This window comes from Saccopteryx leptura, chromosome 12 (assembly GCF_036850995.1).
Source record: "Saccopteryx leptura isolate mSacLep1 chromosome 12, mSacLep1_pri_phased_curated, whole genome shotgun sequence".
NCBI lineage: Eukaryota > Metazoa > Chordata > Mammalia > Chiroptera > Emballonuridae > Saccopteryx > Saccopteryx leptura.
Genome location: NC_089514.1, coordinates 12,222,489 through 12,242,512, shown reverse-complemented (window position 1 = coordinate 12,242,512; position 20,024 = coordinate 12,222,489). Strand labels below are relative to the sequence as shown.

At 44.3% G+C, this 20,024-nt stretch overlaps 1 protein-coding gene across 1 annotated transcript in view; it reads right to left on the bottom strand.

Moving 5' to 3' along the window:
- CPVL (carboxypeptidase vitellogenic like) overlaps positions 1-20,024 on the bottom strand; it is a 119,665-nt gene that overhangs the window by 5,699 nt on the left and 93,942 nt on the right. The window contains exon 12 of the mRNA XM_066354283.1: positions 18,149-18,331. Within this exon, the coding sequence (XP_066210380.1) occupies positions 18,149-18,331 (183 nt within the window). The remainder of the gene's footprint in view (positions 1-18,148; positions 18,332-20,024) is intronic.

The window sequence follows — 20,024 nt, the reverse complement described above, 5'->3', positions numbered from 1 at the left end:
TTGTGAGGATTCAAAAAGATAACTCATATAAAATGTTACACGGCATTCAGTCCACAAATACGTATTAAGCTTGAACCATGTGCCCTACAGGTAAATACTGAGCACCCAAGCAATGGTCATCACACTATCAAAGGAATAGTATAAAGAATATTTTTCCCTTTTAGAGCAGAAGAAGCACATAAGTTACAATGTTTATATCCATAAATATAAAATTCATTACCATACTTTTCCCAGAAAAAAACGATTATCATATATTCTTCAGGAGGGGGACAGGCTTCTTTTATTTTCATGTGATGAGGCTTCTTTTATTTTCATGTGACGAGTCCTTCCTTCCCACGAGAAAGGTCCCAATTAAAGTAAGAAAGCAGCTTGACGAGGAGCTCACACCGCTGTCACTATGCTTGCTTGACTTAACTGCCGAGAGTGAGTTTTACCCCTTGCGCCTGCCAACACCTCGATCCACCCCGTTCTTTCCCTGCACCCTCTTTCACCACATGCCAGGCCAAACACCCTCTTCTCCCCACACGGAAATGTCAAGCAAGCAAGACCTTACTTGTCTTAGCAGAATGAGCGAAAGCTGCTCTGTCCTGTCTCCCTCTTTAAAAAGCCACTTTACAACAAAAGGACTTGATGCCATTAAAAAGTCATCGCAACTTCACTTCCTCCGTGTCGTTTTATATTTGACATCCAGAAGAGGATAGGAAGCACAATAAAGTTCAGTTAATTGCTCTGACTCCATATCTAGCTTTTCGATCTACGTTTGAAGTTTTCTTTCGGAGGGCGGGATGAGTGGGGAGGGGAGGGCCGAGGCTACAGCGGCAAATACTTTTCAACCAGGAGTGTTGTGAGGACTTCGGTCCTGACTTATCCACTTGTCTGCTGGGTAACATGGAAACAAGAGCCAGTCAACCCGCTAATATTTTGTTTCCTGCAAACAGCAACGCAGGACGGCTTCCGCAGGCTGGGCTGGGGCTCTGACACTTGTGCGCATGTCTGCCCCGCCCGCGCCACAGGCAAGTGATGTCGTGTGGAGAGCTACAACTCAGCCCAGGTGGAAGTCGTCCCCCCATGGAAACTGACAAACACTCCAGGTCAGCGTCCCTCAGCCCTGTTCACCCGCCCTCCCGACCCCGTTCACCTTCACACCACTGGTTCTCTGACATTTTGGCTCTCTTGGGGAAAGATGAAGCATTTGGATATTCTTTCTCAGAAGAACTCAAAGAAACATCCATCCAAAGGGGTAAGTTATAGGGTCTAGAACTTCTCTGAACCCTTGGCTCACTAAGTCAGAGGGGCCAGGTTTCAAATATCTGCAGAAAGATGAGAAGTTCTTGGAACCTGGGTCCATCCAATCCTGTGTCCCCACTTCGTTCTAATATAATTGGCAATCGTCATTTCTAGATCACAACTCTACATTCAGGGGAACTTTCTGTTGGTGTCAGAGCTCTTGTGACACTCCAGAGCTGGTCTATTTGGGACAACTGACCAGACAAGATCTCTAGATTTAACAATGTTTCTGAACCCACAGCCCAAGGGGACCCCAGATTGGCAAATGTCCCCAGGTTCCAGAAATTTAGGGATATAGAACTTTTTCATGATGCCATTTGTTGAACACAAAGCACATAGTTTTTACTACCAAAGCAAAAACAGGGCCAATGATCCAGGTGACAGGGTGGCAATCTTAACATTATTTGTTTCATCCCACTGCCATGTCTCTTCTCCACTCCACATTCCATCTTGTTAACTCCTTGGCTTGGTTTAACATTCCCACATGCAATATTGTGAATCTGGTTATACTTCCAATTAAACAACAAAGAAGTTGCCGTTTAAAAAGCAAGCCCAATCCCCTCTTTGTACCTCAAATGGTATTAATTTTAAAGCCCATCTTCCATATGTGGATAATACTTGAAATGTTAAACTTCTTAGTATTTATTGACTTCCCATATGAAATGGTTCTCTGTTAAATTTCAATAGATTATTAAAAACCATTCAACAGCTAAGAGAAAATTAGGCATTATTGCCTAGCTGTTACACAACAGTAAATAGATCTGCTATCCAATTTATATTTTAAATAATACAATAAATTAGCTCCCTGAGTATTAGCTAAGTTCATATTTGGGTAGCTTAATTTAGAAGCTTTCTTCTTATGCTAATAAGTCTTCTATAATGAAAAAGGACCACATGAACGAGGAGGACTTTTGGCAAATAATCAGAGTAAATGTGGGAGTTGCTATTGTTTATTATTTCCTTTGTTTTCAGGAAGCAAGCTGTGTCCTTTTTTTAAGAGAAGGAAAATGATCCAAATACCAAGAATTCAATTTTGAAAAAGGAGAGGATACTCTAGTCCACCCCTGAGATAATGAAACTTTTACAACACCTTCCATAAATTGCCTTCCCAGAATATTTCCCTATTCCTCTCAAGTGACACAGAAAGGAAATAGTCTTGAGCTGACATAAACAATGCATCCTTTAGTTTGCAGGGAATTGTTCTGAACTTTTCATTATCTCTGCATGCCTAGTCTATTTCCTAGAAGACACTGTGGTGTGTAGAATCGGCAGGTGACAGTAGCATTCCTTGAGAACTGTGGTAATAAAGTGCACGCGCGCGCGCACACACACACACACACACACACACATACACACAGAGACACACACAAGAGAGAAGGGTGTAGGCAGGAGGCACGAGCCAGTTTAATTTTAATTTTAATTTGCTGACATTTACTGAGCGCCAGAGCTGTGCTAGGGGGTTTGCTACACAGAGGACCATGTGTTATTCCTGCCCCCATGCAGCTCAGTGTGAAACAGGGGAGGGAGGCAACCGAAGAGTTCAAAGAAGCCCCAGTGTGGTACACGCATCGGGAAAGGTACACAGAGAGACGGAGAGAAGGAGGGACCCTGGTGTGGTACACGCATCAGGAAAGGTACACAGGGAGACGGAGAGAAGGAGGCACCCCAGGGTGGTACACGCATCGGGAAAGGTACACAGAGAGATGGAGAGAAGGAGGGACCCCGGTGTGGTACACGCATCGTGAAAGGTACACAGAGAGATGGAGAGAAGGAGGCACCCCAGGGTGGTACACGCATCGGGAAAGGTACACAGGGAGACGGAGAGAAGGAGGCACCCCAGGGTGGTACACGCATCGGGAAAGGTACACAGGGAGACGGAGAGAAGGAGGCACCCCAGGGTGGTACACGCATCGGGAAAGGTACACAGAGAGACGGAGAGAAGGAGGGACCCCAGGGTGGTACACGCATCGGGAAAGGTACACAGGGAGACGGAGAGAAGGAGGCACCCCAGGGTGGTACACGCATCGGGAAAGGTACACAGAGAGACGGAGAGAAGGAGGCACCCCAGGGTGGTACACGCATTGGGAAAGGTACACGGGGAGATGGAGAGAAGGAGGGACCCCACTGAGGTACACACATCGGGAAAGGTACACAGAGCGATGGAGAGAAGGAGGGACTCTGGGAGGAGGGCTTCCTACAGGTGATGCTGGAGCTCAGCTTTGAAAAGCAAATGGAGGTTTCCCCAGCAGGCAGTTGGGGCAGTCTGCAGTTGGAGGAATAGAAAGGGCCTTACGAGGAATCGGGAGGGCATCCCATGGAAACCACTGGCTCACAAAACGGCAGGTGTGTTTGGGAAATGATAAGGTGTTTTGTTTTCTAATTGGGCAAAGGGGGGAGCGAGAGTTCACAGTGGGGAAAGCAGCCGAGGCCAGATGAAACGTCTTCACTGTTCTAGAAGAGTTTGGGATTTATTCTGCAGGGAGCAGAGGGTCAGTGAGAGGTTTCAAACAAGGGAAGAACACGACCAGACTTGCATTTTGGTAAAAGCACGAGAGGAGGGTAGATTGGAGGGGGGAGGGGGGGGGAGACTAGTGAAGACCAGCGAAGGAGGCTCTTATAAAAGGCAACAAACAAACAAAAACAACCTAAATAACAACAACTGAAAACACATATTTAGAGTGCTCTTGAGTAGCAGCTTTTAAAACTTGTGCCTTCTCTTAAAACACCGTAGGGAAAAACTGTTTTACTGTAGCATTTATTATGTGGGGTAGCCACCATTTTTTTTTTCAGTGCCTCTAAAATGCTGTACTTATTTTTTTATTGGTTTGTATAAAATCAGTGTTTGTTCTTTGTAAGTAATTCTTTGTGGTTTCTGTATCGAGCGCTAGGAAATAAATAAAGTCATGGTAGTGAAAAGGATATTATAAAGCAGATGTAAGCAATGCTGGCTAAGGAAATGGCTGAGTAATATTTGCCAATTACATTTAATTTTTTCTGAATTTTCTGGGTAAGACTCACAGCAAAGCGATCGCTAAATAATTTCCTTTTTGTTTCAGTGGAAAGTAATGGAAGTGCGGGGACTGTGCCGTGTTGGAAGACAACTCAGGTTCTTCTCCCGAATGGTCTAGAACTTGCCCGCACAGCCTTGACATAAGTTGAAATCTGTCTAGTTGATTTAGTTGCTTCTTCTACTGAGCCACCGTGAGTGAGCTGACGTAAAAAGGTGTTGAAGGAATGAGTACGTTGCCGATTTTGTTTTTTGAGCTATATAGTCTGGGAGCCAACCTTATCACATGACATCCTGAAAGAAAATGTAACAACACAACCAAAACAGCACCAACACTTGGACTTGACATGTTCGCTCCACTCTGTCACACCCTGTCACTATGTGTGGACACTAGTCTTTCAATCTGATGGTAGCTTAGCCAGAGAAGAAGATGGGAAGAACAGCAAGAGAAAAAGAAGGCAAACCATGAATGTTCCACGTGGGCAACGTTCCTTCAACATAACACACACAGAGGAAAACTGACAAGAGACAAGTCCCAGAGTGGGTGGTACAGTTGTGTAACCAGAATTCGTATACATTACTGGCAAGAATACATCGATTTGGAAAACAGTTTGGCATTATCTAATGAAACTGAAGAGGTTCAAAACCTGTGAACTCATCAGTTCCACCCCTAGGCATTATTATTATTCTTAGAGAAACTCTTACACACAGGCACAAGGAGACATGCATAAGAATATTCAGAGCAGCAATGTTTGTAGTAACGAAAAACTGGAAACAGCCCTAACAACCAGCAGCAATGGAACAACAGATAGATAATATGATCACACAATGGAATACTATGCAGTGATGAAAAAGAATGGAGCACAACTGAATATGCCAACATGGACAAATCTCACAAAGCACCGAATAGCCAAAGGATGTTCTTGCACAATATATACAGACTAATCCCTTTCTCTAAAACTAAACATGATAAGTAAAATATTGTTTATGGGGATGTAGATATGTAGTAAAACTCTTAATTTTTAAAAAGAGGAGTATGATAAAAAAAATCTAGGGCGATGAGGGAAGCGGATGGGATTGCAGAAGGCAGACTCATGGTACTGTGGCATTTCTTAAACTAGCTGGTAAGTATAGTTCATTTAGCATTGTTTATTTTATCTTATGCAAATATTGTACATATTTTTGGGATATTATTCAATTTTTAATTTAGAAAAAGAAAAGAAAAACCATCTATTCATGCTGCAAAACTCACAAAACTAAATCTTTAAGAAATTTCATGTGTTCTCTGCTGCTTTTTTGTTTGTTTTTTTATTCTGTCCAAAAGAGAGATGATGAGATGGGCTATATGTCTAAGTACAGTAGGTGGGGAAGCTATAGAGAAGCAAGTAAACGGAAATGAAGGATGGAATGTCCTCCCCTATGGAAAGCAGCTCTGAGAAGACAGAGCTGGTGCTCAAATCCAAACCTTGGGACTCCGGTTGCTGCATAAAAAGTAAATATTAGGAACAAAAACAAACACCCACATCTCCATGCTGGACGGCAGAAGAGCAAGTTGCCAAATAGTTGAGTTTTGGGTGGGGTTTTTTTCCTGGGTTTTTTTTTTACTCTCTAAATCTAAACTCCCATATTCTTCTTCCCTGTTTCCATATGTTAGAATTGAAGTACAAATGGAAAAACAACCACAGAGAGGCTGGGTGCTTCATTTATTGTCAACAGGGCTGGTTCAGATTACAGATTACTGTTCAACGAGAAGGCGCTCAATGCTTTAGAAACAGCTCATCACTCAATTCAGCCCCTTTTATATACTATTATTAGACTGCCATGTAACAGAATGTGGAACACCTCCCCGCCCTCTCTACCTCTTCCACCTCTCACCCAGAGTGTCCTTCTTACTGGGCAGCTAAAACTGGATACAATGACAATGGTTCCAGGCCTTTCTGATACATATTATTCAGCCCATTTCATCATGCGAGTCCCTAAAATACAGTATATATCAAGGATCCTCTTAGACTGGGGAAGAGCTTCTTGCCCTGTGAAAACATATTAATGCTACATGTCAATAGGAATACATATTAGACGCCTACCAGGTGCCAGGTAGAGTGTCAAGTAAGGTATAAACATGATTTCCATTGACCCCAGTAATTCATCATTCCATGAGAGAGGGAGCTATGAATATTACTCTCACTTCACAGACGAGGAATCTCTTGGAGAGATTCAGTAACTTGCCCAAAGCCACACAACTAGTAAGTGGTGTACCAGGAATCGAACCCGGGTCTGATATAGTCTCCAGTCTCTTAATCCCTATGCTACAGTGTCGCTGGCATATGGTGAGAGTAGAAGTAGTCAGAATTGGCAAGGTGATAAACTAGAAATAAAATTCAAGTCTACTTGATAGCTAAGTTCATAACTTCTCCATCTGGAGTCACCAAAGGTGGTCTGTAGTTTCGGTTGGGGAAGATCTATAAATTATTTTTAACAATTCAATTAGCCTAACACATGGGTTCTTTCTTGGTCTTTCTTGTACCATGGACCCCTATGGCTGTTGTCTAGTGCAACCTAGGGACACCTCTCAGAGAAATGTTCTTAAATATACTACATATATTTAAATATATGTAAATAAAATAGATCACATGTGAAGGCATTACATTGAAAGTATCAAATAGAGTAAAAAGCCAAAGTATTTCTACATAAACACATTCAATATGAGGAAGTGGTCATGGCCATCAACATGGTTGCAAGGTATTTGGAATAGCGTATGTATTTGGTAAGAAAATATTTCTGCTTTCTATTGGTGACAAAGTCAAAGGCACTGCCAATGCCGCCGTGGTTTGTCGCCTACACTCATAATGGCAGGAAATGCTAAATTTCATAATTCATAATGGAAGGAAATGCTGTTTTGTTTTGGTTAGAAGTTAGTAAAAATAAAGCTGCCATTTTATTTTCCTTCTGAGTTCACTGACCCCTTGAATCTGAACCCCAGGTCCAAACCCCTGGTTAAGAACTCTTCTTAAATAACTGGACGATTAGATCACCTCATGGCAGTGCTAAGTTTATGCCCGATACAGCTTCCGTCTAAACTAATGCATGTTCATTTTTACTTTGACATGAAATTAACTGTATCCATTCATTACAGCATCTGATCAACAATTAATATCCAGAAGTAAATAATAAGGAATCAATATCCAGAAACAAGATCACAGTGACTGGCAGCCTTCGCCTTTGCTCAGAACCCCTCTGGACGGCGTTTACTGTAAACACTGCTTGATCTAATTGTTTCTTTGTTGGAAAGTAACAAAGACACAACTACCTACAGACTTTGCACACAAGGACCGCATCATTTCGGCACAAGGCAAAAACTCAGCTGGGAAAAGGAAGCTAATGCTTTGAATAAATAAAAGAGTTTTTCTCTGAGTCTAAATTGCCCCTGGTCTATCAGTATTTTGAGAGAACAGAGGCCACTTGTAAACCTACAATGCATGGCAAGGGCTGAGGTCTAAAACTTAGCGTCAGGTTTTGGCTGAAGATTTCAGAGAACCACAGCCACACCAGTAGACACTGTGGACGAGGAGGCACTTTGCTAAATGTGATGCTTCAGCTCAATGGCTGGTTTGTTAAGAGTAAAACGATGTTCTCAGGTTTCTGATTGGCCTGGAAGTAAGTTAAATGGGTCAGGATTTAGAAAATACCAGATTTGGGCACCAGAATGGAAGTTTGTCCAAACACAAGCCATGCAGGTTTCCTGCAAGAAGAAGGCCATTTTAGTACCAATAGCGGGACAAACACATCACGGTTTAGGGTTCCCCAACACAGACTATTTAGAATTTCCCCCCGACACTAAATACTGATGCTCAGGTACTACCCCAGACCAACAAAGTCAGAATATCTCCTGGGAATCTATATTTGTAAGGGCTGAGACAAGGATTTAGGAAATGTAGTAGATGAATAATGGTCTCAAGTGCTCTGCCGTTCTTCTCGTTAAAATGAATCTGGCCTTTCCCTGTGATTTGCTCTGACCCAGAGAATGCAACGGAAATAATATTCCAGGACTTCAGAATCCTGGTCTTGAAAAGACGGGCATCGATAGCTTCTCAATTTGGGAACCAGCTGCACGCTATGAAGGCCAGGCCAGGCCACAGCATGGTTAGAGGCCATCCGGAGAGAGCCCTGGCGGACCGGAGACCACCTCGAATGTCCCAGCTTCGGCTAAACTGTCAGCTGAACGCACCTGCACGTGGGACCTCAGCCTGTGTCCTCTGAACCGGAACAGCCACCCAGCTGAGCCCGCTGTTGTGTGTGTGCCACTACATTTTGGTGTGATTTATTTCATAATAAACTGGGGGAAAAAATTTCCTGGTAGTGCTGTCCTCTTTTTCTTGAAAGATCTATTGTGCCTATCTCGGAATCTTGACAGGAGTTGAAAAGCAAGGCTGGAGTCATCTTCCTAACGCATATGGAAGACATAATTACACTGAGAGCTTAGGCAAGAGCTTACATAATGCAAACAGAGGAAGACCAATATCCCATGTGGTCCTAGGCGAACCCCTAGCTCCTGAAACCTCGCAACTACATTATCCAGTTGGCCACTGGGACCGACATAGAGACCCACCATCAGATTTCCCCTCAAGGGTGCCCTTGCTGCTCAGCGGCAGGGAATGCGGCCGGCAGAAAGCCGCCGGCTATCGGCTATCGGCTATCAGCCCGTCCAGGGGCTGCCTCGCTGCAGAGAGCAGTGTGATGCCTTCTGGGACAGTCCGCATTTGGTGACTGAGTGGGTGGGGGGATAGAAAAGTGAGCTGGGGAGGGAAAGGCTTGGTCACTTTAACCTGATGGGGGTCACTGATGGAAAATGCCCTCTGCGGTGCTCCCTGCAAGGCTGGCCGAGCTTTGTCAGGCCTGTCTCACCGCGGGGACTCCCACCCCGCCCCGTGCCCAGGCTGCTCCCCACCCCTTCCTTTCACAGGCCTCGATCCCTATGAAGCGCCTTGTATCCCAGACTGGGCCTCCACGCCCGTTTCTGGAGAACCCAACCTGTGGCTGCCACGAGGTCCAGCAGGTTTTACGGGGTGTGGTTTGATTGCTAAGTTCTGCTTGTCTGGCCACAGTCTGATTCCCATAAAGGGACAGAAGAAGCTTGCCCGGGTCTAGAAGATGGAGATGAAGAACCCGTGAATCAGGAGTCCCTTCTTTGGGGCAGGGAACAGGGCTGGCGGAGAGACGAAATTCTGTCGAACAGTTTCTGTACCAAAGCCAAAACATTTTCCCAGGGAATTAGCTGCATTTGGTAATCACTGTCTTAAATCTAACAGTCACTCCCCTTCACGTGGCCTGAAATGCTCGTTCCCACTCCGCCAGCCACACTGATCGCTCTTTGCTGACTCCAAGTTTGTCAAGGGGATCAAGGACTTTCTGAAGACCTTCCTGGAGCTGTTATTTCCTTCAGAAATAGTTCATAATGCTCCTAAATCTGTTTAAAATTCTTTAAAAAAAATAAAGATAAAGAATGAATTGTCAGCAGGAAGTCCAAGAAGAGCAGGTGGCCAGCTCCTTGGCGTTCCCGCTGTGGATTATCCAGGGGAACGCTCAAATCCTCATCTGACCGTCCCTTCCGCTCAGAGCACTTGGTCAGTTTTTTCTCCACAGTTTGGAAGTTGGAGTGACGCTGTCTGTCTGCCCTCCCTCCCCTCCCCACCCTCCTCCTCCTGTACGTCCCCCTCTTTCCTGCAGGGGACGAATTAGTCCACGTGGACTGATGTGCCAGAGGCCACCTCACTTCGTGGCACCGCCAGGACCTCACAGCATCTTCTGAGGTCCATGCCTTTTAGAAAAATGATCTTTAAAAAGATCATCAGTGTTGTTAGTACTCCTATTCCAATTCTGTATTTCTAAATGTGGAGTCCAAAACTTCCTTGGGTTTGAAATGACAACCCAGTGATGTAAGGACAGAATGTTCAATGGCATTTCAGCTTAACAATAACCCGCAACCTTCGGACCAACTTCAATGGCATCTCAAATGCCACGACAACATTGAAAGAGATCGTGACGGCAACTCTGACACTCGGAGAAAAACAGAGAAAGACCCCAAAAGAAGCAGCAAGGTGGCCTTGACGATGATGGCCATGGTTGTCACCAGCCACGGAGAAAGAGGATCAGACCTCTGATCACCACTATAACACTAGTAAGTCAATTTATCTATCTACACACATATGCATACACATATATAGACATATACACTTACATCCTATACATACACATCAGACATGTATGCGTACACACATCAGAGGCAATATTGGTAGAGGTGTGTTTATATATATATATATATATATATATATACACACATATGCAACATATGGCAGGTGTGTATATATATATCTATACCTATAAACATATACTAGTCTATATTTCTTGCTAACCAAGCCCCTCTGGGCATTAATGAAAAGTAGCTATTACAGTTATTTCTCAAAAGCCATCTCAGAGATAACTCAGTCCAAACCTGACATTTTACAAATGAACAATCTGAGCTCAGCAAAGTCCGCTGACCCAGATGACAGAAGAAGACTGTGACTGATTCTTAGAACGGTACAGCTGGCAGAGGCTTGCTACCCCTAGGCTGGGTCCGGCAAGGGGCCACAAACAACACCCACCCTCCGCCTGGTCTCCGAAGGAGGCTTGGCTCCCCCGGGCATTGGTGACAGGAATACATGGGGACGCTGGCTCCCTCTCTCAAGCACCCTGTTGCTCCCCGGGACAGCTGGTGTCCCTTTAAGTGGACATTTTAAGCAACCATCCAAGGACAAGTCTACTTTGGTTTCGATTCTTAAATTAAGAGCTGTGGGGTTTGGCAGGGAGCGAGGTTTCTTTTTTGGCAGACACATACACACGCTTCTGTGTTGTGTGTCTCATGCTGAAAAGCAAGTCCGTGGCTAAGGTCCGTTGTTTTCATTATCAGACGCTTGACATTTGGACAGTGTCCGCAGTCCAAGCCTCACAGAGAATGCCTTTGTTACCCCCGCCCCCAGCTCCTCTCCCTCCTTCTTTCTGCCCTGGGCCCCACCCGCCACCCCCGTCCTCCATCCTCCGTCCTCCGCTGAGCATTGCGGGGCAGGAGCGCCGCCAACATTTCTAAATCACTTCCCTGAAATGCAAATCCCTCGCCGCGTGGTGAAGCCCTCCCTATCACAAACACATGTGGGCCCTGCTTCTTTTGTTACCCGCTCTTTGGCAGCCAGAAGAGTGCCCTTTCAGCTCTCAACGTGTTCTGCATTCACCAGAAGAGTCAGTGGGCTTCGTGTGACATTCGCTCACAAGTTTCTGAGTGGCGGGGCCGATCCCCTTGGTCGCCTCTGTGGCACACGCAGCCACCACCTGGTCTCCCAAGCTGATGCTCTATGCACAGAGCCAAACAGGACACATGGGGCAATGCCAGGCACTGCAGTGCCCACAGGCTGGGCTGGGGACACAGTCGTAGGGGGTAGAGGTGGCCATCAAAGGATCTGGAGGACATCTAGCTTGTGCCCAAAGCCATCCTCTGTGTGGAACAGTGCAAAAGATGGGGGACAAGTAATGTGCCCACTGTTCCCTGGTCGTTCAACATTCAAATCTGCCCTGAATGGCCTAAATATTGACCTTTCAACTTCCCCTAAGAGTTGATTTTTCAATTAAACATTTTTCTAGTTCTTGATTTTTTTACCATTTCTACTTTTCCTTTTGTTATGCACATTCTTACAAGTGACCCCAGGTAGTATAATAACAATGATGTTAGCAAATATATATATACTCTGAGTCGGGTACTGCTCTAAACCTCTTAGCTTATCGAATCCCTTCAACAATCCTATGAGAATGTCAGAGACTGTTGTTCTTAAACAACAGAAATGTGCTGCTGGCAGCTCTGGAGCTGACGGCTCCAAGGTCAAGGTGCTGGCCAGTTTGGTTTGTGACGGGAGCTCTTTTTGGCTCACACACAGCTGCCTTCTTGGTGTGTCTTCACGTGGCAGAGAGAGAGAGGGAAGGAGGGAGGGAGGGAGAAAAGGAAGTGAGGGAGGGAGAGAGAGGGAAAGCGAGAGAGAAGGAGAGCTCTCTGATGTCTCTTCTTGTATTGGTATTTGGAGATAAGACAGATAAGGAGATAATTAAGGTTAAGTGAGGTTATAACTGCAGGGCTCTGACTAGTGTCTTATCTCCAAATACCATTACATTGTAGGTCAGGGCCTTAAGATATGAATTTGTGGAGACACAATTCAGTCCATAGCAAGTAGGTACTGTTAATATTCTATTTTTTTAGGAGAGGAAATGGGGCACAGAGAGATAATAAACTTGCCCAAAGTCATACTGCATTAAGTAGAAGATTCAAGAATGCAAGTATGGTGTTGACTAACAAGAAGAACACTCATGTTTCTAACCACCACATAATACTGTTTCTATATACATATGTATACATATATGCATGTATGTAAATACACATACATACAAAGATACATACACGTATATAACCAAATATTGTACACAGTTCAATTCCGTAAACATGATCGTTTGTAAACTAGTCAGTAGTTGAAGTAAACAATTCTCCCCAACAGAAAGATGTTGACAACAAAACAAATTTCTCCTAGTGGGACAAACGATGCCGCTTAAGGGTTTTGTGTTGAAGGTCATGAGACCCAAAGGGAATAACATGAAGATACACAGAATTTGAACTGGAAGGGATCCTGAGCCAGAGCAAGTGAGGACGCCTAGTTAGTTCAGAGCTCTAGCTACTACTAGCTAGGGCAGGGGTCCAACTACGGCCTGCGGGCCACATGCGGCCCCCTGAGGCCATTTATCCGGCCCCCACCACACTTCTGAAAGGGGCACCTGTTTCATTGGTGGTCAGTGAGAGGAGCATACTTCCCATTGAAATACTGGTCAGTTTGTTGATTTAAATTTACTTGTTCTTTATTTTAAATATTATATTTGTTCCCGTTTTGTTTTGTTTTTTTTTACTTAAAAATAAGATATGTGCAGTGTGCATAGGGATTTGTTCATAGTTTTTTTTTATACTCCGGCCCTCCAACGGTTTGAGGGACAGAGAACTGGCCCCCTGTGTAAAAAGTTTGGGGACCCCTGAGCTAGGGTTTAATGAAGTTCCAGACAACAGAATATATATGATATCTACGGTGATAAACTTTCTGAATCCAAAGTCTACCGTGACCCACAAGGCCCCACATGATGCTGCCACAGCCAATTCTCCAGCGCTGTCGCCTTTATTTCCCTATTCCCCACCACACCCAGGCTCACCGGCCCTCGTTCCCTCCCCTGAGTCTTCCCCTCGGCCCGTTTAGACCATCTCTGCACGGAAAGTCTCAGCCACGTCTGCACAGGGCGGCCCCTTCCTGGCCCATTGTCTCTCCTCTTCAGAGGGGTTTCTAGGACCCACCATCCAGGGTCTCCCCTGTACCATCTACCACTGACACTCTTTCACATCATTCAGTTCTGTTGTCTGACACCATCTTATTTCACCATGTGTATGTTTACTTATTTCCTGTCTTTATTTCGTTGCTTCTTGGAGGAAAAACTCCTTAATAGAAGGGACTTGATTACCTTCATCCTGCTGGTCTTATAGCAGCCAGACCATCTGGTCAGTGAATGGCAGGATACAGTCAAAAATAAAAGAATATGGACATTCTATTGTTAAACTAATACTTTTCAATTCTAGCAAAGTAACACTGTACTCTAATATATTGCTGGGAGTTAAGTGGAGAGAGAGCCCAGGAGTATTAAGTGTCTTTTTTTTATTGCACCTAAGGAATGCCTAACATATATCTTTCAGACACATGAAAAAATTAAATAAATACGTTATTTTTTGTTTGTTTGTTTTCTGAGTGTCTGTCTTCTATTTAGTGAACATTCCCCATCTTACTGGGAATTAAATATTAGAGCAGGGGTCGGGAACCTATGGCTCATGAGCCAGATGTGGCTCTTTTGATGGCTGCATCTGGCTCGCAGACAAATCTTTAATAAAAAAAAAAATAACGTTAAAAATATAAAACATTCTCATGTATTACAATCCATTCATTTCCTACCACTCATGTTCATGGTTGCGGGTGGCTGGAGCCAATCACAGCTGTCCTCTGGGACAACACCAAATTTTTATTGGATAATGCGTAACATACACGAGTCGTTGTATGGCTCTCACAGAATTACATTTTAAAATATGTGGCGTTCATGGCTCTCTCAGCCAAAAAGGTTCCCGACCCCTGTATTAGAGGCAATATGCAGACACAGGCAAACAGCCTATGGGGGCAAACTGAATAAAGTTTGAATCTCAATCTGTCGTTGTAGGGTATGGCATTAATTGTTTACCTTCTCAGAGTCTGTTTCCTCATGCAAAATGGAAATGATATCATGTAACATGCACATAATATCTACAATGTGCATGGCCTGACCTGTGGTGGCGCAGTGGATAAAGCGTCGACCTGGAACGCTGAGGTGGCCGGTTCAAAACCCTGCACTTGCCTGGTCAAGGCACATATGGGAGTTGAAGCTTCCTGCTCCTCCCCCCTTTTTCTCTCTCTCTCTCTCCTCCTCCTCCTCCTCCTCTCTAAAAATGAATAAATAAAAATAAATCTATGACGCGCCGATCATAATGACTGGCACATATCTAGTGCTCAGGGAGCGAAAGCTATCATTACTGAACATAAATGGGGTAGATGAGCCCACCCCTAGGACACTTATCTTTTACTTCTGTTATTTTTTGTTCCCTTTTCTCTTTTGTTATTTTCCACACAACGTATTATATCTTTTGATTGATTTCTTTAAATACACTGCTCACAAAAATTAGGGGATATTTCAAAATGAATCTGAAGCGATAAAATATCCCCTAATTTTTGGCCCTGGCCGTTTGGCTCAGTGGTGGAGCGTTGGCCTGGTGTGCAGGGGTCCCGGGTTCGATTCCCGGCCAGGGCACACAGTAGAGGCGCCCATCTGCTTCTCCACTCCTCCCCCTCTCCTTCCTCTCTGTCTCTCTCTTCCCCTCCCGCAGCTGAGGCTCCATTGGAGCAAGGATGGCCCGGGCACTGGGGATGGCTCCTTGGCCTCTGCCCCAGGCGCTAGAGTGGCTCTGGTAGCAACAGAGCAATGCCCTGGAGGGGCAGAGCATCGCCCCCTGGTGGGCAGAGCGTCGCCCCCTGGTGGGCGTGCCGGGTGGATCCTGGTCGGGCACATGCGGGAGTCTGTCTGACTGTCTCTCCCCGTTTCCAGCTTCAGAAAAATACACACACACACACACACACACACACAAAATATCTCCTAATTTTTGTGAGCACTATAGTTGCTGTAAACCAGAACTGCTGAAACACGTGACATTAAACGGCCAACAAGGGGAAAATTGTTAAGAAAATTAATTCTATCAATTCAATGGATATTACTTCAAGATCAGGAAGAATGTATACTGTGACTTTAAAAATATGTATATATAATGTTAAAAAAAACAGAGCACCACGGCCACATCTGATCTTGGCAGAGAAACCTGTTGCTCTCAATCACCCTACTAAGAATAAGTGCAAAGGCGGGACCAAATACAAACCCATCCATCTGAAAGTCCTGAATGTCTACCAAGGCATGAGGAGTGGATCTATTTCTTTTTGTTGCCATAACAGATATCACAAGTTTAGTCCTTAAAAAAATATAAATTTCTCATTTTCTGTGTAATTCTGGAAGTCAGAAGTCTCAAAGGGTCTTACTGAAGTAAAAGCACGGTGTTGAGAGGGCCCTGTTTCTCCTGGAAGCTCCAGGGGATAATCTGTTCCCTCACCTTTTCCAGCAGCCAGAGGCTGCTCACAGTCCTTGGCTCGTGGTCCCTTCCTCTGTCTTCAAAGCTAGCAGTTAACCACTTCAAATCTCTCTCTAACTCATATGCCTCCCTTGTTCATTTATAAGGACCTCCGTGATGACACTGGGGCCCTCTGGATAATCCAGAATAATGTCCCTATCTTTAATCAGATGATTGGCAACCTATTTCCATATGTAGCCCCTTCATTTCTTCTTCCTACATAACATACTCACAGGCTGTAGAGATTAGAAGGAGAGCTACTTTGGGGGCCCTTTATTCTGCCTATTACAAAGGGCCAGGCTTTCAAAGTAAAGGGAGGAGGAAGAAGGTGGGTCCAACATTCTGTGCAGCTGTCTCCATCAAAGCAATAGCTGACTCAAGGGCAAAGAGGCAACACAACCAATAAACTACCAACCTGCATGCAGCTTTGGGGAGACAAGATTTGATGCTGACACAGCACTTCCCATCTTTCCAGAACTCTCTGCATATAAACAGTCATTCTCTTTCTGTCCCTCTGTGGTCCCATTTTCAGACCTCAGACATATACTACCAAAGTTGTTTCTGTTGCATCATCTGGTTTGTCATTCCACAAGTCATTAATTCTTTGGCTCAATTTACCTCAATTTAGAATCTTTAACTTTTCCAAGGTAGTGTTTCCTCTCACTTGAGCCCAGAAATACGTCTTTCCACTGTTTCCTTTGCCCAAGGTAGTTAGCATTTTGTGTAATATTTAAACTTTTTTCATGTTTATTTAATGGTTACAGTGACTGGGGTGGGGCAGGCAAAGCTACCTTTTTTATATTAGAACACTCATAATTTTACCTAATCTATCATTTTTTCTCACATAAATGAGTGATACATATCATAACCCAATAACCCCTTATGACACCCTTTGTGACCTCTCATTTATTATCTCAAAGCAAAGTATTTTCAAGGAAGCATGCCTCTGATTAATTTCTGTTTGGAGCATGGATCTACCTAATGGAAAATTCGAGCATTTAGAAGCTATAATTCCACATATCCAGAGAGACAGACTTGAGATTCCAATGTTGCCTCAAATAAAAAGATTGTGGGGGAAAAATCAATTCAAAAGATTTAAATTTCTTTCCTTAACTAACTAAGCAAAAGCTTATTGAGGGGCTTTCTTAATTTCTCCAAAAACTTTGTGCAGGTGAACAATGTAATCTCTGTGTGATCAGTGGAGAAGTCCTGTTCATCTCTGAGGAGCTGAGACCTGTGAAGCAAAGGCTCAGTGGACAGGCTTGACCAGTAGTTATGTCAGACCTCTAAAATGGAGGTCAGATAGGGATTTTGTCCTGGGCTCCATGCGCATTATACAAATATGATCGTGGATTTGCCAGAGGAGATTACATTGGCCCTTCCTCATGTGATTTGTTCAAGATCCCCTATTGTTGGCCCTGGCCGGTTGGCTCAGCAGTAGAGCGTCGGCCTGGCGTGCAGAAGTCCCGGGTTCGATTCCTGGCCAAGGCACACAGGAGAAGCGCCCATCTGCTTCTCCACCACCCCCCTCCTTCCTCTCTGTCACTCTCTTTCCCTCCCGAAGCCGAGGCTCCATTGGAGCAAAAAGATGGCCCGGGCGCTGGGGATGGCTCCTTGGCCTCTGCCCCAGGTGCTAGAGTGGCTCTGGTCACGACAGAGCAATGCACCAAGATGGGCAGACCATCGCCCCCTGGTGGGCGTGCCGGGTGGATCCCGGTCGGGCGCATGCGGGAGTCTGTCTGACTGCCTCCCTGTTTCCTGCTTCAGAAAAGTAAAAAAAAAAAAAAAATCCCCTATTGTTCCCAAATAGTCTAATTCTCTCATTAACGGTTCATCTTTTTGGTCTGATGGTTGAACAACACCTGCATTTTGGTCTTGTGTACCTTAATACAAACAGACCACGCTTCTCTTATGCAAAGTAGGACCGCAGAAGACACATTTTGGCTGCAGTGTGACTCTGCTTGAGGCCAGCCGTGCCTTATTGGTTTTCAGGTTTTGTTGTCAATCCCACTACCCCGTTCCCAACACCCGCAGGTCCTGAAGTGTTTTCATACCTGATAGAAGTCACCCACTTGCCTCACATAGCCAGCCACTTCTTTATCAGATCTAAAGATCTTCCAAACTTTTCTTTCAGCCGTCTTGTAGTCCTGGAATCCTTTCCAATCCATAGCCATCAAGGAACGCTCTGTGAGGGAAGCTGCCACAGTGATGTCCAGTTGGCCGTTGTAGATGAGAACCTAAATGAAATGGTGCCAGGTAAACATGCAGAATTCAGTAAGTGAAGTCAGCGACTCCATCTAGGTACAGAAAGTGCATGAGGAAAGGAACTGTGAGCCCCTCTGATGTGATGCTCAGAGGCCAGTCCCACAGGTCAGTGGGGTCATTTACTTCTAGCTGGACACACACCCCAACAACCTGAAGTGAACTCAAGTCCTGTCTCAACCATTGCACTCTCCCAAAAGTTTGCTTCTTCATAAGAATCTACATCAAGGCCTCTCTTGTTTGCAAAAGCATCTGTGCTGTATTACTTGGTGCTATTACATCCTCAGATGTACAGCGATGCTAAAGGGAAGGACTGTAGTTACAGCAGTGTAGTGGAATTGAGGAATACTTCCTAAGATTTTCACGAAGCCTGTATTTCATGAACCTGACTTGCAGGCACCGCAGTAGCTGACGGGCTGGGCCTTTCTGGAGGGTCGGGGGTCACTAACCCATATTCCCCTCCTCTCCCACATTGATTTTCAGTGGCAACTACAATTTTTTGAGACAGAGAGACAGGTGCAGGTGCCTCAGGTTTGTTACTTATTGGAGGCAACGGTGTCTGCCATGCAACTTCCAAGACCTTCTCTTCTTAAAAGACAGCCATTTGTCAACACTGAGCAATGTCCTTCTTCCCAGAATTCAACTTTTTTTTTTTTTTGGCAATTTGATGGTTATTATAATAGAAACAACTCTAAGGCAACTCTTATTGTTTCTTCCCAAACAATTTTCAATTTGCTTGAAAAAGAATTCAGTAATACCCAATGCTGATCAGGTTGCAAACTCCTGGGGAGAGTGGAACATGCTACTTCTCTTTGGAAAAGCTGCAGTCCATTTTTATCACAAAGACTTTAAATGTTGAGATGTTTCATCTCAGTAATCCCGATTGTTGATTTGCATTTTATGAAAATAAGCCCAAAGAAATGGGGGGAAAATTACCGTATTTTTCGCTCCATAAGATGCACTCTTTTCCTCCCAAAAGTGGAGGGGAAATGCCCATGTGTCTTATGGAGTGAAAAATACGGTATTTTATTAAATATTTTAACACACCATTTGGTTCAGAATATTTTTTTTCTTATTTTCCTCCTTAAAACCCTAGGTGTGTCTTATGGTCAGGTGCATCTTATGGAGTGAAAAATACGGTATGTAACTATACTTATTAGTCTTATTATAATGAAAAACTTGAATACAATCTAAGAGTTCCACAATTAGTAAGTGGTTAAATAAACTGTGGTACAGAAATTCTATGGGTTACTGCAAAACCACTTAAAATGTTTGACTGAGCCACGAAGCGATGTGCAAAATGCTGATCACGTAAACGTCAGACCTGAAAGCCCAAAGTCAAATGTAGATGACAATTATGAATGGATAAAATAGGTATACCTATTCACATATATGGGATGAAAACAAAACAACAACAACAAAAAATGAATACAGTCCATTAATTTAGGTGATAGAAGTTTCAACAATCTTCTCCCTTGTTTCCTATTCTTCTCAGGCTATTTTTAAGCAACTCACACAGTATCAATTCTTGTGAAGTACTGTCATTCTACTCCCAGCAAGGAAGCTGAATCCACAAACTTGGATATAAAACATTTCACCGACAATGTCCCCATCTCTGCCTTAGCGGTGTAGGCTTCTTAAAAGGCTTACACGTAATTAAAGAGCCCG